The 24,142-nt window shown below is 54.7% G+C and overlaps 2 protein-coding genes and 1 long non-coding RNA gene across 4 annotated transcripts; 2 read left to right on the forward strand and 1 right to left on the reverse strand.

Annotated features, from left to right (window-relative positions):
• The first annotated feature begins 6,367 nt into the window (after positions 1–6,367).
• Positions 6,368–12,143, forward strand: LOC135978613 (maestro heat-like repeat-containing protein family member 1). 2 transcript variants are annotated; one of them, XM_065579492.1, is made up of 3 exons: positions 6,368–9,593; positions 9,802–9,897; positions 10,031–10,555. In XM_065579492.1, the coding sequence occupies exons 1-3, from the start codon at positions 9,492–9,494 to the stop codon at positions 10,148–10,150; spliced, it is 318 nt and encodes a 105-aa protein (XP_065435564.1). In that variant the 5' UTR covers positions 6,368–9,491; the 3' UTR covers positions 10,151–10,555. The 2 variants fall into 2 exon arrangements, with proteins under 2 accessions (XP_065435564.1, XP_065435563.1); XM_065579491.1 differs by lacking the exon at positions 10,031–10,555 and adding an exon at positions 10,584–12,143 and having other exon boundaries at positions 9,375–9,593.
• A 3,135-nt stretch (positions 12,144–15,278) lies between these two features.
• LOC135978614 (uncharacterized) lies at positions 15,279–20,557 on the reverse strand. Its single transcript, XR_010596000.1, has 2 exons — positions 20,402–20,557; positions 15,279–18,033 (listed from the first exon to the last, which is right to left on the reverse strand). It is a non-coding gene; the product is annotated as an uncharacterized LOC135978614 (long non-coding RNA).
• A 113-nt stretch (positions 20,558–20,670) lies between these two features.
• Positions 20,671–22,554, forward strand: LOC135978612 (uncharacterized). The gene is made up of 2 exons (XM_065579490.1): positions 20,671–20,987; positions 21,982–22,554. Exons 1-2 carry the CDS (start codon positions 20,816–20,818, stop codon positions 22,425–22,427), a joined length of 618 nt encoding a protein of 205 aa, XP_065435562.1. The 5' UTR covers positions 20,671–20,815; the 3' UTR covers positions 22,428–22,554.
• Positions 22,555–24,142: the final 1,588 nt, after the last annotated feature.

Raw genomic sequence — 24,142 nt, forward strand, 5'->3', positions numbered from 1 at the left:
TGTGGGCAGGGGGTGCAGGGCTGGCTGCAGGCAGGGCAGGGGGGCGGGGCTGGTGCGGGCAGAACAGGGGTGGCGGGGCTGGAGGTAGGGCAGGGGTGCAGCAGGGGCTGGCTGCGGACAGGGGGTGCAGGGCTGGCTGGAGACGGGGCTGGCTGCGGGCAGGGCAGGCGGTGCGGGGCTGGTGCGGGGACGGGGTGCAGCAGAGGCAGCTTTAAATAGCCCCCGAGTCCCCCGCTATCCCAGGGCTCTGGGGGCTATTTAAAGGGCTCAGGGCTCCCCTGCTTCTACCGCCCCGGCCCTTTAAATAGCCGCGGGAGCCCTGGGGAAGCAGCGGGGCTCCAGTGGCTATTTAAAGGGCCAGGGCGGTAGAGGCAGCGGGAGTCCCAGACTTTTTAAATAGCCCCCAGAGCCCCGCAGCCCTACCCCAGGGCTCCAGCAGTGGGGGTCTGGTGGCAATTTAAAGGGCCTGGGGCTCCGGCCCCTGCTGGGAGCCCTAGGTCCTTTAAATTGCCCCCTGGGGAAGCCGGACCACCCTGGTACAGCGCACTGGCTCTTGCCGGTACACCGTACCGGGGCTTGGGCCTGGGGCCCGATTCAGGGGAATTGGTTGAATTGGCCTAAAGTCGGCCCTGGTGGGGGTATGGCCACAGAGCCGCAGGGAGGGGAACCCTGAGGTGTGGGGGCTAGGTGGGTACTGGGAGTTCCTCCTGAAGGGACGGGGGTTGGCCAAGGTCACTCAGCCCCGGGGTGTGGGAGGGGGACAGGCTGAGGGCACTCAGAGCCCCAGGAAGTGGGGGGGGGCTGAGGGGAGGGACTGGCCAGGGGCACTCAGAGCTCTCGGGGGGGGGCTGTCCGGGAGGAGGGCACTCACAGCCCCAGGAGGTGTGGGGGGAGGAGCACACAGGATTTCAGGAATTCCCTGGCAGTGAAGAGCTGCTGGCGGCAGGGAGGAGCCAGCCGTGACAATCCCCACTTGGGATCCCTGGCTGGACTAGAGGGTATGGGGGCCCGTGGCCAAGCTGCAGCGGAAGGTGACCTGAAGAAAATGCCTCGGCCTCCAGCTAGGAAGGGCCTGGGCCAGACAATGACCCACCACGCAGTGTCCCAGCTCCCTGCCCCACACCTGTGGGGCACGGCCCCTCCTCTGTAGGGAGGTTGGCATGTACCTTAGTGCTGCTTCCTCCATCCCCAAAGGCCTCTCCCAGCCAGTCTCTGGCAACCCCTGCCGTTCAGTATGCACATTACCCTGCTGTGACATACCGGGGGGGGGGGAACCCCTCGGGGATGGGGGGGCTGTCACACAGCTGGGCAATTTTACCCGGCTGGGCAGGAGTGACTGTGTCCCTGGAGCTGGGGTCTCAGCCCAGGTGTCTCTCTGCCCTTCCCCCCAGTAGCGCCCCACATTGAGTTCCAGCCCCACATTCACACCCACAAGTGCTGGTGGGTTCCAATCCCAGCTGAACACGCCCACCCGGCCCTAGTGCGGAGCAGAAGGGCCCAGCGCTGCCCCACAGACCCTCTGGCTCTCCGAGCCCGCTCTTACCCATCACCGCAGCACGTCTGGCCCATGCTGAACGCTGCTGCTCTGTGCAGAGAGGCTGGCACTTCTCGCTCCTGCCGTACGAGGAGCAGGTGCTGCTACCGACTGCTCCCCCTAACCCCCGCCCTGCTGCGCTCTGGGGATGCTGCCCTGCTGTGGAGCTCTCAGGTATCTTGAACTGGAATTTGTTTGGAGAGAAACTGCTAAGGAGCCTTATCAGCCCCGAGCAGAGAGTACCTGGGAGCCTGCCTGGGTCGGGTGGGTCTGGTACAGCCTCCCCCCAGATAAGGCTCTTCCCTGGACCTGCCACCCATTGGAATCTGGAACGATTCCCTCCGAGGTAACACCCGGGGCAGCCAGGGCAGGGTAGGGTACGGCCTGCTCCCCTGGAGCGTTAGGGCTTTCAGGAGTCAGAGGTGCCAGCAGAGCAGGTTGTACGTTAAAGCAACGAAGGCAGTTGGGGGGCAGAGGAATTGGGTGCTTTGCCATTGCACTTGATCAGCTCAATTTGAAAATTCTTTCAAAGGAAATCCAGATGTATACATCTGACTGGGGTACATGTACACACATACACACGCACACTCACATGTGCACACACTCATGTGCACATACACGTACACGCATACATACACACATGTACACATACACATATGTACAGATGTACACATACACGCACACACGCTGTCCCTGGAGCGCCCCAGGATGCGACTGACGGGGTGGCTGGCTATTATGGAGGCAGAAGGGGGTTGGGAGAAAATAATCAAGAAGAACTTTTGCTGAAAATGCAAACCTAAGCTGGAAATCTGTGCAGGGCTGGGTCAGCGAAAATGATCTTTTGAGCTGTTCTTATTAACTGTGGTCCTGTACTTCCTGGTTTGCGTCGGACCCAGGCAGGAGACTGGGCTGCTCTCAGCTGTAGAAGCCATTGGAATGAGCCAGGTCGGAATGAGCCAGGCCCTCAGAGCCTTCTGCCACCAATCGCCCCAGCAGTCACTGATCCACACCAAACCACGTCCTTCCAGTCAGGCAGTTTCATATGCACACGTCAAACCCTTGGTTTGCCACTCAGACACCACGGTGATGGGCACAGTAAGGACCGAGAGACGCTAAACAGGCAGACAGACAAGGAAATAGTGGCCCTGCCTACAGGTGTGTGTGTGGTGCAAATGGATGAACACCAGTTGCTGGCTGAAGGCACAACCTTAATTCCCACATCCCCTGTCTGTCAGCTATCGTTCGCTTGGCAGCCTGAGCTCCGATTTCTAACGCAGCGTTTTGCTCTGGCCTATTGTGGTTCTCATGTCCGGGGGCGCCTTGGCCCCTGGTATCAGGAGCGGTGCTAAGGAGGCTGCTTTTCAAAGGTCCTTAAGTAGGGTTGCCAACTTTCTACTTGCACAAAACCAAACGCCCTTGACCCAACCCCTTTCATGCCCTTCCCCAAGGCCCCACCCCCACTCACTCCAGCCCAGCCCACCTCTCTCAGTCGTTCGCTCTCACACCCTCACTCACTTTCACTGGGCTGGAGCTGGGGGTTGGAGTGCAGGGAGGGGTGAGGGCTCCAGTGGGGATGCGGGCTCTGGGATTGGGCTGGAGATTAGGGGGTTGGGGTGCCAGAGGGGGATCCGGGCTGGGACAGAGGGTTGGGGTGCGGACTCTGGGAGGGAGTTTGGGTGCGGGAGGGGGCTCAGGGCTGGGGTAGGGGATTGGGGTGGGGGTGTGGGGTCTGGGAGGGATTAGGGTACAGGAGGGGGTTCCGACCTGGGGCAGGGGGTTGGGGTGCCGGGTGTGAGGTCTGGGAGGGAATTTGGGTGTGGGAGGGGGTTCCGACCTGGGGCAGGGTTTCTGGGTGCGAGCTCCGGCCAGGCGGCGCTTACCTCAGCCAGCTCTTGGTCAATGGCACACCGGTGCTAATGCAGGCTCCTGACCCCTGGTCTCCCTCCGCTGGCAGGCTCTGAGCAAGGCCTGCCCAGAGAACATGGATGACAAGCTCTCGATCCTGCTGACAGCACCCCCCAGCACAGACAAACTCCAGCACATCTTGGAGGTGAGCAGAATGGGGAGGGGCCGCAGGGGTTTTACCTTAGCCCTGGGGACTCCTAGAAAGAAGAGACTGGAAAATCCATATTTCTATTAGATCCTTCCGAGTATGCATTGGTGATATAAACTCACTGGGTGACCTTGGGGTAACTCACTTCCCCCTTACGGCATCAGTCTTCTCCACTATCAAATCTACACTGGGGAAGAAGGACAGAAGCCCCGACAATCACCTTCACCTCTGGGTGTCTGGTCCTGGGAGCCGAAACCAACTGGACTATCTGCCCCATCTCCTAAACTGCCCTGTCTTTCCCTCCTAGGGCCTTGTCCTTAGTGCTCAGCCTGGCCCCTTCCCAGCTTGTCCCTGACCTTTAAAGGACTCTCCAAGCCCCTCCCATGCCTGCTTCCCTTGGGGTCTCTCTCCTGGCTGAGTACAGGCTGCCCTTCTATCTCTCAGCAGGCCTGGGTCCTAGTCACAGGCTGCGTCTTGTCACGTGACCCCCACACTTATTCCCTTCACCCTAGGGACCTGCATCACCTGGGCCAGGTGCAGTTGAGCTCCAACCCCTTTCCCTGCCATCTCACCCTGGGACAGGTTGAAACTGGTAACCTGTGGGTAACAGTAACTGGTTGCTCCCAAAGGTGCTGAAGACACAATGGAAGAGGAAATCCTTTGGCCTGGATTGAAATTATTCCGACTGAAAGTGAATGAGAGAAAATAGGTCCAGAGTTCTCTTCCTAGCAGCAGAAAATGTAGCGATTGATAGAGGTTCAGGTCAGAAAGGACCATTATGTGCATCTAGTCGCCCCTCCTGTATAACTCAGGGCTAGAATGTGACCACGTGGTTCCTTCAGCCAACCATAGCATGGGACTGAGTCAGAGCATGTCTTTTGGAACGACATCCACATGCAGGAGAGCCAGCTGGCTACCAGAAAATCTCTCTTCTGCAGTGACGTGGGGTTAAGGGACACGGGGGAAAAGACATGGTGGCTGTGACTAAACTTAGAGCAGCAAGGCCAGGAAAACCAGGGTTAGGTCCCAGGCCTGGCTATCAGATCTGCTGTTTTCTATTCCTGGCTTTGGGACCATGAGCGAGTCTCTGCACCGCTGGGTGCCTCGGTTTCCCCAGCTGTCAAGGAGCTAATCAAGGTTTTGTTTCTTCTCCCCATTTTACAGGGTGGGAAACCGAGACACAGTTGGGACCTGTCTACACTACAGGTCTGTCGTGCGTTTGTAATCTGCTGACCCCCACATGTTGTTCAGAGCCTATGGACAACACAGCTCCTAAAGGTACGTTTGTTCTGTGCTTATCCCCTCTGTACCAGCAGGGCTGGACAGCATTTCTCACTGTGATGTGGGGAGCAGGTCCTGGGTACTAAGGGTCTGAAGAAGCTCTCAAGGACTAATTTTTTAAAATAATTGTTATCAATGAATTGGGAGAAAACATACAATCACTGCGGATAAGATTGAGGGGTGACAAAATACAGGCAGAGTGGTAATTCCTGATGGGGAGAGGGCAGTGATACAGAGCGATCTGGCTCATTCGGCCAGCTGGACCCATTCAAAGAAAACAAGTTTGAGCAGAGCCCAATGCAAGGTCCTATACGTGGCAACAAGGCACGCCGGCCACACCTCCAGAATGGGGACGTGGATCCAGGAAAGCAGTGACTCTGAAAAGGATTTAGGGGCCAGAGTGGAGAAGCCACTCAACATGAGCTCCCAGTGTGATGCTGTGGTGAACAGGGCTAAAGCCATCATTAGACGTAGGAGCAGAGCCGTGAGTAGGATAGGGAGGTGACACAGCAGCAGTGAGACTGCTATTGGAATACTGCCTCCAGTCTTGGTGTCCTCCTTTGAAAAAGATGGTCCTAGAAATTGGAGCTGGGGCAGCAAAGAGCCATGAAATGTTCTGAGGGCTGGAGAAAAATGCCTTCTAGTGAGCTATGGAAAGAGCTCAACCTGTTTAGCTTATCAAAAGAAGATTGAAGGGGACTTCATTGAAGTGTTGAAGTGCCTTAATGGAGAGAAAATACTAGGTATTAAAGGGCTCTCTAGTCTAGCAGAGAAAGGCAGAACAAGACCCAATGGCTGGAAGGTGAAAAGAGACAAATTCCTATGACAAATAAGGCACAAATATTCAACAGCGAGGATGATTGACCACAGGAAGAAGCTACCAAGGAAAGTGGTGGATTCTCCATCTCTTGATGTCATTAATAAAGACTAGATGCCTTTCCGGAATGTGTTTGCCCCAAAAGTAGCTATTGTGGTAGACAGGAGGCCTGTGATATGCAGGGGGTCAGATTAGATGCTCTAACGGTCTCTGCTGCCCATAAAGTCTACTCATTGCTGAGAAACCGAGTGTAGCATTGGGAGCAGCTTGTGATGTTTTACTGTCTAGCCGGCTTGCTTTCTAGAATGAACACTCATTGAGTGGGGTGATCCACAGGGAGTAGCTCAAACCTCCAGAGTGTCAGCCCTGTGGCAGGACATTAGCACTGCAGGGGAGGGGTGTGTGTGGCAGTGACATCACAAAGGCCTTTTGCAGAACCTCAGCCTATTGGCCAAAGGTGCAGGGGAGGTGGTGACCTCACAGAGGGATGCTGACATCAGCCAGGCAGGACAGGGGCGCAGGGCCAGGGAAACCTCAGAGACCCCTGTGGCTTTGCTTCAGCAAGTCCCCTTCTCGAGATCTCTCTTTGAGGTCTGACAGACTATTTGGGTTCATGTATGTGAGCACCAGGAGGAACCTCTTTTGAGTTTTCTCCTTTCTTTTTCCTGATTTCACTAGAAAACTGACGTCCCTGTTTAGAAGGTAAGAGCCTCCGAGAGGTTTGGAACCTGTTGAGTCTGATGCATCTGGCGCCAGCTGAATTTTAGGCATGGAAAACACTAGCTTAAGGTGGCCAAATTTTATTCCCCACCTGGGATTTTGTCCCTTAGAATCTCTGGGGACATTAAGGTTTGTCCTTTTTGTTTTACCTTTTCCTCCATCCCTCCCTCCTTTCTCTTCATCTCTTACTTCTTTTGTCCTTTCCCCGTTCCCCTCCCACCACCAGGAGGGGTGTGTGTGTGTCGTGGGGGGTGCTCTACAACTCCCATTGTGGGAGGTCCACCGAAAAATGTGGCGTTGAAATAGTGCTCAGACAGTGATCCCCAGCGGTGACCTGGGCCATCCTTTGGGCTCTCTGGTGAGATCCCTCATCCCCCCGCCCCTCGGTCTCTACCCTGATTGGCTGAGCAGGGGGTTATTGACAGGGAGGAGACTCAGGTCCCTGTTGTTTTCTTTTAAGAACAAGTAAATAGTCATAACCAGTCATATGTTCAACAAATTTTGCTGCTTCTCTGCAGTTCATTATTTTCTCTACCATTCCAGTTCTCCTAAAATACTTGCTGAATAATTACTATGAACTCTTGCTGGTCTGGAACTCACTTGAGAACACTTTATTCAGGTCATTCAATGTCTGAAATTCAAGATCCGATGGTTAGTTTGAAAATCAGGGCTCTTGGGTCCTATTCCCAACTCTGCCACGGACTGGCTGTGTGACCTAAGACAAGTCAATTCTCCTTTCTCAGCCTTAGCTTCTCCCTCTTTCAAGTAGGGATAACAATCCGCTCCTACCTACCTCCCGACAGGTGGAGGATGGGGATCTATTGGAGAGTGTCACTAGGAGCAGTGCGTAAGATGAGGTGTCCTATCACGTTTACTCAGATCAGATTAGGACATAATAGAATGGCTGAAATAGTCTATTTTATTTGTATTTTATTATGTTGCAATTGTTAAGAGCAGCAACTACTTAGCTCAGACTGAAACATCTCATCTAATTTTTGAGATCTAAGTGTCTCTTCTTTGTGTAGCTCAAACCTCCAAAGTGTCTGCCCTGTGGCAGGACATTAGCACTGCAGGGGAGGAGTGGGTGTGGCAGTGACATCACAAAGGCCTTTTGCAGGATCTCAGCCTATTGGTCAAAGGTGCTGGGGAGGTGGTGACCTCACAGAGAGATGCTGACATCAGCCAGGCAGGACAGGGGCGCAGTGCCAGGGAAACCTCAAAGTCCCCTGTAGCTTTGCTTCAGCAAGTCTCCTTCTCGAGGTCTCTCTTTGAGGACTGAGAGAGTATTAAGGGTCACGTACGTGAGCGCCAGGAGGAACCTCTTTTGAGTTTTCTCTTTTCTTTTTCCTGATTTTACTAGAAAACAGACGTCCCTGTTTAGAAGGTAAGAGCCTCCGAGAGGTTTGGAACCTGTTGAGTCTGATGCATCTGGCGCCAGCTGAATTCTAGGCATGGAAAACACTAGCTTAAGGTGGTCGAATTTTATTCCCCACCTGGGATTTTGTCCCTTAGAATCACTGGGGACATTAGGGTTTGTCCTTTTTGTTTTACCTTTTCCTCCATCCCTCCCTCCTTTCTCTTCATCTCTTACGTCTTCTGTCCTTTCCTCTGTTCCCCTCCCACCACCAGGAGGACTCTGTGTGTGTGTCGTGGGGGGTGCTCTGCAGTGGGAACAGGGACAATTCTCCAACTTTGGGCAGTCGAGAGCCTGGGTGAGATAAGGGGCGTTAAAGCCCTTTGTAAAGGAGAAAGGGGAGTTTCACGGTGTTGAGCACCAAGGAATTCTAAACTTTGCTAAAACATCTAGTCTGCAGAAACCAGAAATGGTTGGGGCCACATTGTAACCATTGTCTTTTTTAAAGCCCATTGAGGGATGTGAGTCCCACCCTTTTAGGTATCTGGGGTGCTGGGAGAAGAGAAGAGGTGCCTGTCTCCATTTTATGGCCTCAACAAACTACGTGCTGTGCCCCAGTTCTCGTCAGAGATCCCTGAAAAAGAACGTCTTCCCATCCATTAACATACCTGGAAAGATACTGGAACTCCTTATTAAACAATCAGTTTGTCAGCACCTACAGGACAATTTGGTTCTTAGGACTAGTGAGCATGGACTTGTCAAGAACAAATCATTCCAAACAAATCCTAGCTCCTTCTTTGGCAGGGTTACGGGCCTAGTGGAGGTGGGTAAACAGTAGATGTGATCCATCTTGGTGTTAATAAGGACATTCTCACAAACAAACTAGGGAGATGTGGTCTAGATGCAATTAGTATAATATGTGTGCACAGATGGTTGAAAGCCCGTACTCCAACAGCCCAGAACCAAACACTCCTCCTCCTGGGCAGTGTGCTCTGACCTCTAATGGTCAGATGCTGCTTAGCACTGTCAGAGCAGCTTTTGCTGGGGGATTCTCCCAGCACTTTCCAATAGTGGGAAAGTATGAAATCCCCATTTGACTGCTGGGGACAGAGCCTAGAGCGGGGAGCAACTTGCCCAAAGTCCCACAGGTCAATAGGAAACCAGCAATGTCCAGTGTGGCCCGAATCTCACACGCTCCTTTGTCTCCTTTGGGTCTCACAGGAGCTCATTGAGGAGCTGCCTGATAACTCTCCACCCGGCGCCGTCCTCGCTAACTCCCTGATTGCTGTGGGCAACCTCAGGTACCGAGACCCTCCGGCCCGGTTCCCCTAACCCCAGTGCTGCTCAGGCCCAGGGCTGGGAGTCACTGCCCCTCCCACTCCCACTCCCAGGTCACCGCCCAAGGGTGGCTCCTCTGGCAGAGGTGCGGGGAAGGGTCACTCTCTCCTGGCTGGGCTGTTCTTTTCACTCCAGTAACATTGCAACGGCTTTGGGGAGAGGCTCACTCCCAGGATCAGATACAGGAGGGGCAGCAGGGTGCAGGGAACAGGTGCTATTCCTGCCCTGCCACTGTCTGTCTGAGAAACCTTGGCCTTGTCATTCCCTGGCTCGGTGCCTCAGTTTCCCTTCTTGCCAGCCTGTGCCTATTTCCCTGCAGTTTAACCTGCGTGTTGGTGCCAGTCCCATCCCCGCACTGCACAGTCTAATACCGGCTCCTCTCTCTTCCAGCACCATGACACCTGCTGTGGAGCCAGAGCTGGAGACCCACCTCCTTCGAGCTGCCCTGCACGCCGTCTTCACCCTGGGCATGGAGAAGGACACCGCCCAAGTGCAGGTAGATCAGCTAAAGTCATGGATTGAAGAGCCAGCTGTCATCCTGCCATGAGTCCTTGCTAATTGCCTGCAGTGGGATGTGAAGGAGAGAGGCCAGGATATGTGTTTGGGGGTCACACCAGTGCTTCCCAGAGACCCCACTTCCCATCCTGTGGCATGTTTAGCCCCAGTTTCCCTAACTCTGACCCATGGCTCTCCCTTGCTTTCAGGATCTGCCTAGGGTCTTGCCAGACCTCCTGGACGCCATGCTGGGGAACCTGCTGGCAGAGTCCCCAGACAGCGACAGGCTCCAGTACATCTTGGAGGTGAGCCCGATGAGAGGGGTGGGGGCAATTTTACCTTCACTCTTAGATCCATTTTCCAGTCTGTCCTCCTAGCCGGGCCCCCAGTGGGCATCCTTGGTCAGGGCAGTCAGTGCAATGCCTCCTTTCCCCACAGCACATTAACTACTGGATCGTGTCCAGGGTGCCGCGAGAGAGAGCCAGGGCCGTTAAGAGCAGCACGGCCCTGCTCAGATTCACCATCACCCTCCCTGAGTTTGACGTACGTGATCTCTGACCCCAGCTTCCTGACTCCAGGGGTAGGTGATCTGGCTCTGACGGGCTGTAGGATCTGCTGCTGCAGGGGCTGTGGGTTAGGAGTGTTCCTCTTGGGAAGGCAGAGTCAGAGCAGAGAGTGAGCCTGGCTTGAGTCAAGTTCTTCTTGTCCTAGTTAAGTGGTGACTCTGGGCTTTTAAGGGGACTGTGCTCCAGGTTCATGCCTCCCTGTCATCCTGGAGCAGCTGGGGAAGCAAGTCCTCATGGAGGGCCCTGTCCACAGCCCTGTGCTGCAGGCTTCCTTGGGGGCAGAGGAAATTAAGGGTCTGGCTCTAGCTCCTATCCTCTAGCATCTCCTGCAGAGGGGCTGAGGGGAAGGAGAGTCCTGGCCCGGGGGGACTGGGAGCTAACAGGAAAATGCTGATGGAGTCCCCTCTCCCTCTCCCGTCCATTAGAACTCAGCGGAATTCCCCAGGATGGGTCACCACATGGCACAGCTGGCTCTGTCCGTCAGTGACCCAGCCAAGGACATCAGCCGGCAGGCCAGGGATGGGGTTTACCGGCTCTACCAGCTGCTGCTGCACCAGAGGGATAAGGAACCCAGCTGGGAAATGGCACCCGCTAGAAGAGTGAGACTGGGACCCCAGCCAATTTCTCTCAGACTGACCCCGGCTGGAGGATGAGTCTCTCTATCTCTTTCTGTGTTCCACACCACGCCCTGCAATTCTGTTGGGCCAGGCACGCAGCGAGGACTCTGCCCACTGTGCAGCCACCAATGGGATTGGAAGGACACAAGCCCTGCAACCAGAAGGACAAATGTGTGTGTCTCTCTCTCCCTGTCACCTACTCCCTCCTGGGGGAAACCCAGCAGCTGATGGGGGAAAAGTTGAGCAGCTGCATTAGACTCAGGAGATTGGGGCGGGGCCCAGGCCTCATTCCCATCCTGTGGCCATTCGCTGGCCTGGCACAAGGAGCCTGGTGGGGAATGAAAGGGAGAGCAGGTGCTCCTGGGAAGGGAGATGAATTCACCTCCATGAGCAGGAGCGAGCCAGCTTGTCTCCGGAGCAGCTCCACCCAGCTCGTTAGCCAGGTTAATTAATGACAAGCTTTGCCTCATCCCAGACTTATGTTCTTAGGACAGGGTGCTATCGCTCTTGGGAAGGGCAGGAGAGTCCCCCAAGTGCCCTCTGCGAGACTCTCCTGTCCCACAGGGCCGCACCCAATTCCTAGTGGTCTGGTGTCTGTGTCACCCGAGCCACCATCCAGAGTTGCTCCCATCACTGGCAGCCTGGGAGGCCAAGGACTGACGGGTGATGGCGTCTGACCAGGCAAGGCTGAGGCACATGGGCAGGGGACGCTTGTCCTGCTGCTGGCAAGGCTGGACCCCTTCTGGAGAGAACAGGAGGATTCAGTCAGCAGTAGGGTTACCATGTCTAATAAATAAAAAAAGAGGACCCTCCATGGGCCCTGGCCCCGCCCATTTCCCCACCCCTAGCCCCGCCCCAACTCCACCCCTTCCCCGCCCTAACTCAGCCCCCTCCTTCCTCCCACTCCCAGCCATGGGGAAAGGGCTGCCCCAGCGCTACCGGCTTCACGGTTTGCCGGGCAGCCCCCAGACCCTGCGCCCCCGGCCGGCGCTTCCCCAGCGCAGCTGGAGCCCGGGAAGGGAAGTGCCTGGCCCGTGGCTCGGGGTCCGGAGGCAAGGGGGGCTGCCCGAAGCCAGTAGCGCTGGCTCGGGCAGCTCGGCTCTTAAAGTCTGAGAGGGGAGGAGCGGAGCAGCTCAGCTGGAGCCCGGGAAGGGAAGTGCCTGGCCAGCGGCTGGGGGTCCGGAGGCAGGGGGGCTGCCCGAAGCCGGTAGCGCTGGCTCGGGCAGCTCGGCTCTTAAAGTCTGAGAGGGGAGGAGCAGAGCAGAGCAGCCGCGGGAGGGGAAGTGCCCGGCCGGCATTTTCCCGGACATGTTTGGCTTTTCGGCAATTCCCCCCGGACGGGCGTTTGATTGCCGAAAAGCAGGACATGTCCGGGAAAAACCGGACGTATGGTAACCCTAGTCAGCAGGGGCTGCCGATCCGTCCCATTCACCAGGGCTGCCATCCTGCGGCTTCAGCATTAGTGGCTGGGGTGACTTGGGGAAAGGTCTCAACCTCCCCACATCCCACTTCACTGCTGCCAGAATCCCTCCTGCTCCCCCCGCTACAGTCCCCTCCCTACCCAACCTGGGTGGGGCTGGAGGAGAGGGGTCTGAGAACTTGAGCTGTGGATTGGAGGTGGAACAGCTGTCAGGGGCACTGAGGGGGAAGTGGCAGGAGCTCCCCGTACAAGGAGGGGGGTTGCCACTGGACGTTACTAGGAAGGACAAGAAGACTCCATCGTGGGGGTCAGGAGGGGGAATCCATCCCTCAGAGGTGGGCAGGGGCTGGGTGGAAATGCTGCTGGTTCCAGGGGCCGTTAATCCCCCCTGATTCCTCGGAGGCGTCTGAGTCTCAGACAGGTTCTCGTTCCCTTGCAGCAGGAGGACGTCACGGCCAATGTGATGCGCCAGCTCCGTATCATGCGGCACTTGCGCCAGGTTCCCGAGGCGCTGCAGGGCCTGTGCCTCTGAGGCCACCAGCAACTCCCGCTCTCTGCTGCAGGTACTGCTCTGGCTCTCTGTAAATGGGGAGCTAGTGGAAGGGGAAATGGAGCCCCCTGGCACTCACAGAAACCCTCTCCCCTCTCTGTGGAGCAGGGTCCTTTCCTCTGCCCCCAAATTCCTTCATCTGGGACAGGAACTCTTTCCCTCACACCCATTCCCCTCCCCCCTTTCCTTGATCTACCCCCATCCCATTCCCCCTGCGCCCAGGCAGAGCTCTGCCTGCCCCATATGGTACAGAAAGGCCTGTGATATGCAGGGGGTCAGATTAGATGCTCTAACGGTGTCTTCTGCCCATAAAGTCTACTCATTTCTGAGAAACCGAGTGTAGCATTGGGAGCAGCCTCTGCTGTTTTACTGTCTAGCCGGCTTGCTTCCTAGAATGAACACTCATTGAGCGGGGTGATCCACAGAGAGTAGCTCTGTGACGTACTGGTGGAGCCCCCCAGCCACCTCCACCTTGCCTGCCTCATGGGGGTTTGTGTCAGAGGACACCTTCTCCTTCTCCTTTCTTTCTAACTTCTTAGGGCCCTGGCCCCTCGTTCAGCCACTCAGCAATTTCCTAAGCAGGCCGTGTCTTTTGATATGGCCTGCTTCTCTGCCCCCAAAACAAAGAACTCTTGCTCCCATCTTGGCATTAGGCCACGTTTGTACACTTTCTCATGCCCTTCTCCCTGGGCTAACCTTCTCAGCACAGCCCAGGCATGCTCTCCTTCTCTGCTCTTTTTGTCCATGGGCATAGCAGACCCTGGGTTGATTTCCCTTTGCAGGATCTCTCACAGGTATTGCTGCTGCTGCGTCTGTAGCTCCACCTGCACTTCCTTCTGCGTCTGTTGGTTTTCTAGGAGCTGCAGGAGAAACCCCTAGATCTGTTTTGGCTGCTTAGCCAGTCCCTGGAACTGAAGTGGGAAATCCAGCGACCAGCTTGGTCCCTTGATACACCTGCTTGGGGGAGGGATAGCTCAGTGGTTTGAGCATTGGCCTGCTAAACCTGGGGTTGTGAGCTCAATCCTTGAGGGGGCCATTTAGGGATCAGGGAAAAAAACTGTCTGGGGATTGGTCCTGCTTTGAGCAGGGGATTGGACTAGATGACCTCCGGAGGTCCCTTCCAACCCTGATATTCTATGATTCCTTCAGCAACCAAGACTTCCCTCACGGATCACAGGGGGAACTCAATCCTGCCAACTATGCCAATCATAAATGAATCTACTCATTGTTAGGTGCCCCCCGGCGGCCAGGCATGGCATCACAGCCCTCTCGCTGGGCTAGCGTCCCCCATCCATGGTCGCTCCAGCACCACGGCAGTTTCTCTGCCTGGTAACTCCGGCCAGGTCACCACCTTTAGTCCACCCTTCTGGGGCCCAGCTTGCCTCACACTAAAAGTCCAAAGAGGTCTTTCCACAGACAGAAGTCCTTCTGCCATCGCTGGGGCACTTGCTCAGCCTGTAGCCCCCTTGCTGGGCTTGGGAACCCTCTCCAGGTGAGTGTACGCCGCCTCCTCTGAGGCCAGTAGGGGAACCCAGTCCTACCCTGACATTGATAGCAGCTCAGGGCCCTGGACCCAACAGCTAGGTCTGCACCTTTCTCTTTGCTGCACTTTTCCAACCTCTCTTCTCAAGTTCCCCTCCAGGCTTTCCTTGCTGCTCTGAACTTCCTACCTCGTTCTCAATCCTGTTGCTACCCCAGCTGGGGTGTATCACCACTGAAGTCTGGCTCTTTAGGGGGGCGGATATGGTGCCTCTCAGTTCGGGCTCATTCTGTAATCAGCTTTCTGTGAGTGCCAGGGGGCTCCATTTCCCCTTCCACTAGCTCCCCATTTACAGAGAGCCAGAGCAGTACCTGCAGCAGGGAGCGGGAGTTGCTGGTGGCCTCAGAGGCACAGGCCCTGCAGCGCCTCGGGCACCTGGCGCAAGTGCCGCATGATACGGAACTGGCACATCACATTGGCCGTGACGTCCTCCTGCTGCAAGGGAACGAGAACCTGTTTGAGACTCAGACGCCTCCTAGGAATCGGGGGATTAACGGCCCCTGGAACCAGCAGCATTTCCACCCAGCCCCTGCCCACCTCTGAGGGATGGATTTCCCCTCCTGACCCCCAGGATGGAGTCTTGTTGTCCTTCCTTGTGACCTCCAGTGGCAACCCCCCTCCTGGTACGGGGAGCTCCTGCCACCTCCCCGTCAGTGCCCCTGACAGCTGTTCCACCTCCAATCCACAGCTCAAGTTCTCAGACCCCTCTCCTCCAGCCCCACCCAGGTTGGGTAGGGAGGGGACTGTAGCGGGGGGGGCAGGAGGGATTCTGGCAGCAGTGAAGTGGGATGTGGGGAGGTTGAGACCTTTCCCCAAGTCACCCCAGCCACTAATGCTGAAGCCGCAGGATGGCAGCCCTGGTGAATGGGACGGATCGGCAGCCCCTGCTGACTGAATCCTCCTGTTCTCTCCAGCAGCGCCGGCTTTAGGAAGGACGGGGCCCAAATCGAACATTTTTGGCGGGGCCCCGGCAGGGATGACTAACAAAAAAAATAATGGAAAAAAAAGCCTTTAATTTCTTCCATGTATTATTTACTTTCCATAACTATATAAAAAATAAAATTATATATTCTGTACATTGCATCATATATGCTGTTGATCGGTTATTAATGAGCTCCGTTTCACATGTGTGGGTCCCCGCCACTCCCTGGGGGTGTGCTAGGGTGACCAGATGTCCTGATTTTATAGGGACAGTCCCGATTTTTGGGTCTTTTTCTTATAGGATCCTATTATCCCCCACCCCCTGTCCCGATTTTTCACACTTGCTGTCTGGTCACCCTAGTGGTGAGCTATAAAAGCCACCCTGCCCTTAAAGAGTCTAAAGATGCTATACGGCCCCTTTGACGATCCTATTCATATACCTCAGCCGCTAAACAAAACGCTGTGGGGGCGGCGGGGGAGAGAGAGATGGGCCTTCTGCAGCAAAATCCAGATTTCAGGTTGCAATAGGTGGCGTAGGCAGGTTAATAACCAGCCTCCAGGGAACTGTAATGATACCCCAGAGGGTGAGAACATAAGAACATTAGAATGGCCGTACTGGGTCAGACCAAAGGTCCATCCAGCCCAGTATCCTGTCTACTGACAGTGGCCAATGCCAGGTGCCCCAGAGGGAGTTAACCTAACAGGTAATGATCAAGTGATCTCTCTCCTGCCATCCATCTCCACCCTCTGACAAACAGAGGCTAGGGACACCATTCCTTACCCGTCCTGGCTAATAGCCATTAATGGACTTAATGCAGAAGGGCGGTATGGATGGACTATGTAGAAGCTGTGACTATGTATGGAGGCATAACTATAATGTGGAGATGCAGAGCAGCTTTCATTGCACGGGATCCCGATGCATTTTACAAACGGTCTGTATAAAACTCACTATACCCACAAGAGAAGTCCGACCACCTCTTCCAGGGGGGATGGGACATAGCAGGCGTTTAACAGCACCATAGTTAACCTCAGGTAAGCAAGCGTGCAGCATGCAGGTGGAATGTAAGCTAGGGTGACCAGATAGTAAGTGTGAAAAAAAGGGATGGGGGTGGGGGGGTAATAGGCACCCATATAAGACAAAGCACCAAATATTAGGACTGTCCCTTTAAAATCGGGACATCTGGTCATCCTAATGGAGTGCAAACCTCCAAATTAGATGCTACGTTCCCATGCTTGGAGAGAGTCCCAAGGATCACGACTTTGGTTTTATGCCCCGTCTGAAAGATGGAACATCAGAATGGAGCTGCCACATGCTCCTGGTAGAGCGCCCCTTGCTGGAGTGTTTGGGCACCACGTGCTTTAAGCTGCCTGAGTCTGAGCAGAGTTCAGGCACTGCCTCTGTTTGAATGCAGAGGGTGTCTCTATGCAAACTCTTGGGGTGCACATGCTCTGTCTAGCATCCCTTTCTGGGAGTGGAGACCCCACAGTCCAAGTGCCTAGGCACAGAGACTAGCGCCAGCTCCCCGGTCGCGTAAGCACACCCTTTCCAGAGCCCCAACCCTGGAGATCCTCACCCCTGTAGCTGAACCACGTAAGACAGAAGCTTTGCAAAAAGGGCTTCTAAAGCAGCTACTCTTTACTTTAGACAGGACACAAGATATACAGCTCCAGACCCAACAATCACCTTCCCTCCCTCAGTTCCCTCCCCACTCTCAAGTGTTTTTGGGCCAGGCCAGAGTCTTTTAAGGAATTCAGGGTCCCTCCCCCCTACAGCTCATGGCTTCTCTGAATCATGGAATCTCACTCTTTTCTCCTGCCAATTTCCTTTGCCCTTGGTCGGCCCCCGCATCCTTTGTTTTTCCTGGGAGCCCCCTCCTCACCCTGTCTCTGGTGCCCTACACCCCAGCCCCCTGCACAGAAGTTAGAGAAAACTGACCCTCCTCATTTCAGGGTGCTCCCATATGAATGGGAGCCATTCAGGTTAACGACTCTCCATTGTCTCTGCTCTGGGAGAGATGAGGGTGGAGCCCACGTACACCAGTGAACTCCCTTACACAACAATTTCATGAAGATCAGCCAGAATTCTGAAGTTTCACCTAGATTCCCCAAAGCGTCCCATCGGCACTGGCTCAGTGCTGACCCAGAGGGAAGAGCGCCACCTATTGACTCACCACCACCACTTCTGGCGGCACCCTGGGCTTTCCTTGGCGCTCTCCCATCCAATACTAGCGACAGTAGAACCTCAGAGTTACGAACACCAGAGTTATGAACTGACCTGTCCACCGCACACCTCATTTGGAACCGAAAGCAATCGGACAGCAGCAGAGACACACACACGCACAATATCAACTACAGAACCGTACAGTATTGTGTTAAACGTAGACTACTACAAATAAATAAATAAATAAATAAAGGGAAAGCGGCATTTTTCTTCTGCATAGTAAAATTTCAAAGCTGTATGACGACCATGTTCCTTTGTGAACTTTTCAAAGAACAGCCATAATGTTTTGTTCCGAGTTATGAACATTTCAGAGTTATGAACAACCTCCATTCCTGGACTCCCAATCCTGCATCCCTTGCGACAAGGTCACAGGCAGGGCTACCTGTTCTGGGCGAGTAGATCTCTGGACCCAAAGCTTGGTAAGCAGCATGGACATGTGGGCACGGTTGTGGTGGCGTAAAACTGCCCATTCCCAGCAGACTCGTCCTGTCCCCCAGCTGTGCAGAACAGAAGTACTCTGCTGACACCTCCTCTGGGCCTGTATGATATTGTTGCCAGCACAGAGTGCCCGAGGCAAAGCAACAGTGGGGTTCGTTGCCCGGTGTGCTTCGCGCCAATAAACACACCAGGGGGAGAAGAAAACAAAGTTTATTTGGGATCCCAAAGTGGTGCAAGGAGACTGGCAAGTCTCAAATCAAGCACATTAACAGGAACAGTTTTTCTTCTTTTATACATTTTGCAGTTAAGCCTCACCCCCCCCCCCTTTCCGCTCTAGCCCTCCCTTTCTCCCCCCCATTCCTCCCTCTACCCCTCCCATCCCTGGTAATAGTTAAGTCATTCTTGGCAGCTATAAGCCTAGCTTGTTAGTAACTTCTTTAAACCGTTATCTTGTCCTTTTTCCCTTCAGCCAGAAACATGCAGGCCTCATTATTACTTCTTGAGCAGGGGGTTGCACACAGATAACTGGTTGCTTACATATTCCAATTGCACCTGGCTTTTGAGGTTGATCAGAGTTTAAACATGGAAGGATAGAGTTTGGTTCACTTAGGCCTAGTGCAGGAAGGCTTCATTGACACTTTGTGGCCTTTCACCCTCCCGAGTTACCTAGGGTTATGCCTAGTGACGTCAACAATATCCTCAACTGATTAGAATTGCACCTGGCTGCCAAACTCTCTAAACCTAATGGTGAACCTCCTCTTCCCCCCCCCCACCCCGATTAGCTCCCCAGGGCAGCGGCTAAAGCTTTGCAGACAGTGACAGCCTGTTATACAAGACTTAGGCATTGTTTCCTCTCTCTCTCTCTCTCTCTCTCTCTCTCTCTCGGCAGGTTGGCATCACAAAGCAGGCACCAGGCTGCAGAGCGGAGATAACAGAGACCATTAATTCCATCAGGGCTGGGACGACAGCTCATTAGCGGCCGGAGAGGAGACTAATGGTTCCCTTTGTTCCTGCCATTTCCTTCCCTGAGCGGTGACCTTTCTGGAAGAAAGCCCCTGGCTTGGGGAACGCCACCCCCTTTGAGAGAGCATCTCAAATTTAATGGTGTACCATTAAATCGCTGCCTTCCCCCAGGACACCTTCCCCCCCAGAGCTGCTCTCCCAGCCTTGTGAAGAGTCCAGGGCCCTGTCTGTGCGAAGCCCCATCTCCTCTAGCCAGAAGGAGCAGCTCAGTAACTCGGCTCAGGAAAGCTCCCTGCAGCGGGTTCCCAGCTTTGTGACTCATCCCACACAGGATTTCAGGACAGACTGAGCATTGCTTCCCCCTGGCACTACATTGAAACGGTCTCTGATTTGCAGAGCACGCGGCTGCCTCTCCGTGGGTGCAGGCTCTGGGACAGAGTTTGGGGGCCGGAGAAGGGGTGGTGGGTGCTGGGGGGGAGGGGACTGCCATCACATGTGGCTTCCTTCCTCCCCTGCTGCCCCTCACCATAGCCTCGGTGGGGGATGGGGCTGCCCCTTGCCCAGTGTTTGCAGGAGTGGTGGCTGGGGGGAAACCCAGTCAAACTCTGGTTTTACTCTTTCATTGATGGGTCACTTTAACCCCTTACAAACCCATTCCCACCTCTCTCACCCCCCTTTTCTACTGGGCTTGTTTGATCTTTTCAGTGGAGCCAGATGAAAACCACAAACCCCAGCGAGAACAACAGGCTGGAAGACTAGACTGAACCCACCACCCACCCAGTCTAGTCCATCCCAGAGCCCAGGACTGAGGGCAAATGTCCCCCCACCCCCGGGCCACGTGCTTCCACTCCTGGCCTCTCCTAGCGCCGCCAGAGATTCTGTGTGGCTGCATCAGGTGGGATTTCAACCGGACCCCCCCCTGCTAAATTCACCCCTGTTTTGTGACCACTCTGCACCAAGAGCCCCTTCCTTCCCTACCCTAGAGCTGCTGGATGGCTAGAAAGCTGAGCTGGGCATTTGATCGATCTGGAATGTTATCGTGCCCCCCCCCAAAAACCTTAATGTCCACACAGCTTGGGGGGGGGGGGAATATTCCTCCCCCCCAAGCCAGTCTATTTTATTGTTGTAGGGCAAATGAAGGAGCCAGAGTTTAATGGAAATATTCAGCCCCTACAGCAGTCTTGCAGCAGGGGAAGCAGAGTTGATGGGAAGGGAACTGGTTTGGATAGGAGCCCCCCGTCCCCCTCCTTTGCAAAATAATTTGGGGAGGGGAATCAGATCACTCCGTGCCTCAGTTTCCCCTCTCTCGGGGGAGAAGGGAGAGATAAAAGTCTCAGCCTGCCGTGTTGCAGACCTTTCGCATTCTCCCCTCCTGATGTATTTGATTTCCTCCTCCAAACCTCCCTGTCTCTCTCTCTCTCACCTGGAATTCACAGCACTAAGTACTGGCTCGGGGCTTTCTTCCTGGGTTACATGATCCCGAGTTTAGTTTTGAAACAGACGCAGGCAGGCACAACTCACCCTCAAACAGCAACACCACCGAAAACCACAAAACCAACCCAATATTACACACCTAGGGGGAATCACGGGGTCAAACTCTCACCGACCGAAGCCCCAGCAGCTGCTAAGGTGAGTGAGGTCCACTGCAGAGATTCCTGTCTCCCACCGGACCGGAAGCCCCCTCGGTGTCTCCTCCAGGTGAGTGCTGGGGGGGAGGGGAGGGGAAGGCTGCAAAGCACATGTGCCTTCTCCTCCCCTCCCCCCTCCTGACCTGCAACAGCCGCTGCTGCCTCTGCCTCAGGCCCCTGCCGGCCAGCGTCTCTCCCTGCCTAGCAGCAACAGCTGCTGCTTCCGGGAGAGCCACAGAGCTTTGCTTCAGGCAGGGACACTGCCCGATCTGCACGGGGCCCTCTTAGGGGCGGGGCCCAATTCAGGGGAATCGGTGGAATCGGCCTAAAGCCGGCCCTGCACAGCCGGTTCCTCGGACATGTTAGCGGACGGGGAAGATGAGGAAGGAGATGAGGAGGACGAGGCAGTCGACAGCGCTTACAACGCTGATTTCCCCGACAGCCAGGATCTCTTCATCACCCTTACAGAGATCCCCTACCAACCGTCCCCAGCCGTTAACCCGGACACAGAATCTGGGGAAGGATCAGCCAGTAAGTGTTTTAAACATCTAAATATTTATTTTTAACAGAACAGGAATATTAAGAATAACAACAATGGGTTTCTCATGATTAGTTTGCCCTAGGCGCTTAACGTTTCAGTCCTGGGCAGTGCAACTATTGAAAAAAAATCTAACAATGTCCGGTTTAGCATGATTGTTCTGCACAAGCCGCTCTACTGTTTAGTCCCTGCCAGTGCAGCTACAGTAAAATGCGGTCTATATGTCCGGGGATAGAGCAGAAATCCTCCTGGGACATCTCGAGGAAGCTCTCCTGGAGGTAATTGGAAAGCCGTTGCATCAGGTTCCTGGGGAGAGCGGCCTTATTGGGTTCTCCGTAGTATGACACGTTTCTGCGCCACGAGACAATCAAGTACTCAGGGATCATTGCCCTGCAGAGCAGGGCGGCATACGGCCCTGGTCTTTGGAGGCTTTCCCGAAGCATTCTTTCTTTCTCACTGTCTGAGATCCTCATCAGGGTGATGTCGCTCATGGTGACCTGCTTTGAATTAGGTAGGGGAATGTTAGTGTTGGGACTGCTTGCCCGTTCCTTTACAGAACTGTAACCGCTGGTTTGCAGCCACGCGGTGGAGGCGGGAGAGGGGCAGCATACAGGGATCTTTCCCGGGGACAGCCGCGAGGGGGTGGGACAGGGGCAGAGTTCCTGCTTGCCGGATTGCTGGCAGCAGGGACTGGCATTGCTTTCAATGTGAAAGGAGGCCAGTGCTACTATTAAAGTTTTAAGCTGCCACAAGTCTACGGCTTACCATGTCTGCCTGCTACACAAATTCCGGTGTCCTGTCCCGCTTCTCAGATCTTCAGTGCAAGACCCCAGGCAGTGAATGCGAAGGCCGAGAATTCGACCTTGTCCTGAGTGCGCATGTGATAGGTGCTGTGCATGGTCTTGTTCACAGAGAAAGACTATGTTCTTTGTTCACAACTACATTTATCTTTCTGAGAAATTCACTCCCTTTTTCCCATTCCCACAGCCACAGCTGCAACTGTCTCACAACCTAGCCTGGCATCACACTCCCAGAGGCTAGTGCAGATTAGGCGTAGGAAGAAGAGGACACGGGAGGACATGTTCTCGGAACTTATGGGCTGCTCCCGAGCCCAGGCAGCACAGCGGACCCAGTGGCGGGAGAACTTGTCCCAAATGCACCAAGCACAAATGGAACGGGAGGAGAGGTGGCAGCAGGAAGACCAGCAGGCGACTCAAATGCTGCTTGGACTAATGAGGGAGCAAACGGACACGCTCCGGCGCCTTGTGGATGTTCTGCAGGAACGGAGGCAGGAGGACAGAGCCCCGCTGCAGTCTATCTGTAACCGCCCTCCCCCCGCCACCAAGTCCCATACCCCCCTCACCCAAAGTGCAAAGAAGGAGGGGCGGCAGAGTCCGTGCAAACTCTCACTCCACCCCTGCAGACAGCTCTAGTAGTAGAAGGCTCTCATTCCCCAAAATTTGACAAGTTCTTTCCTTCCCGCCTCACACAAGCCCCCGTCCAAGTTTCACCTCCCAGTTTCATGTGTAGTTGCTAATAAAAAAAAACCGTTTCTGTTAATTACTGTTTCCATCATGTTCTTTTGGAGGAGGGGGAGGAAGGGGGTTGGTAATTGGACAGGACAGTCACCTTTAGCAGGGTACATAGGCGGGGGCAGGTCCAGCAGCAGGGCACATACACAGTGCAGTCACTAGTTACCCTGGTCAGTCTGGGAGGTGGTTTTCATGTTCTGTGGTGGGGGGTGGGTTGCTCTGTGACTTTGTGGCGGGGGAGGGCAGTTACAGATCTTATGCGGCGGTCCTTATCCTGGATCACAGAGCCACGCAGCAGGGGATCTGTAACCGTCCTCCCCCTGTCACAAAGTCACATAGCCCTCCCATACACACAGTCCCGATCAGGAGGGGTGACAGGCTCCGTTGAAACAACCAGTCCACCACAGCGGAGCCTGTTAATCCTGGAGTTTAGAAGCGTCATTTGCATCACTACACTACACCCGCTCCCCACCACAGTCTGCGTCCCAGGTTTAAAACATTCCTGCGAAAACAGTGATAAAAAAAACGGTGTTCATTAACAAAGTAGAAGTGATTTTATTTCTAAACGTGTGTTGGAAGGGGGTGAAGGGGGTATGTAACTGGAGAGGATAGTCAACATTAACTGGGTAAAGAAACGGGGGCAGGTTCAGCTTCTCTGTACACAAACTTAAAAGTCACAGGTTACCCTGCTCAGTCAGGAACCTAGCTTTCAAAGCCTCCCGGATGCACAGCGCGTCCCGCTGGTCTCTTCTAATCGCCCGGCTGTCTGGCTGGGCGTAATCAGAAGCCAGGCTATTTGCCTCAACCTCCCACCCCGCCATAAAGGTCTCCCCCTTGCTCTCACAGAGATTGTGGAGCACACAGCAAGCTACTATAACAATGGGGATATTGGTTTCGCTGAGATCACAGCGAGTCAGTAAGCTTCTCTATCTCCCCTTGAGACGGCCAAAAGCACACTCCACCACCATTCTGCACTTGCTCAGCCGGTAGTTGAAGAGTTCTTTTTCACTGTCCAGGGTGCCAGTATAGGGCTTCATGAGCCAGGGCATTAGCGGGTAGGCTGGGTCCCCGAGGATGACTATAGGCATCTCCACATCCCCAACAGTTATTTTGTGGTCCGGGAAGTAAGTACCTTCCTGCAGCCGTCTAAACAGACCAGAGTTCCTGAAAACACGAGCATCATGAACCTTGCCCGGCCATCCAACGTAGATGTTCGTAAAACGTCCCCTGTGGTCCACCAGTGCTTGCAGCACCATGGAAAAGTAGCCCTTTCTGTTAATGTACTGGCTGGCCTGGTGCTCCGGTGCCAGGATAGGGATGTGAGTTCCATCTATGGCCCCACCGCAGTTTGGGAATCCCATCGCTGCGAAGCCATCTATGATCACCTCCACGTTTCCCAGGGTCACTACCTTTGACAGCAGTACATCAACGATTGCCTTGGCTACTTGCATCACAACAACCCCCACGGTAGATTTGCCCACGCCAAAGTGGTTCGCGACTGACCGGTAGCTGTCTGGCATTGCAAGCTTCCAGAGGGCTATGGCCACTCGCTTCTGGACAGTCAGGGCTGCTCGCATCCGGGTGTCATTGCGCTTCAGGGCAGGGGACAGCAACTC

Source organism: Chrysemys picta, unplaced genomic scaffold (genome assembly GCF_011386835.1).
Source record: "Chrysemys picta bellii isolate R12L10 unplaced genomic scaffold, ASM1138683v2 scaf342, whole genome shotgun sequence".
NCBI lineage: Eukaryota > Metazoa > Chordata > Testudines > Emydidae > Chrysemys > Chrysemys picta.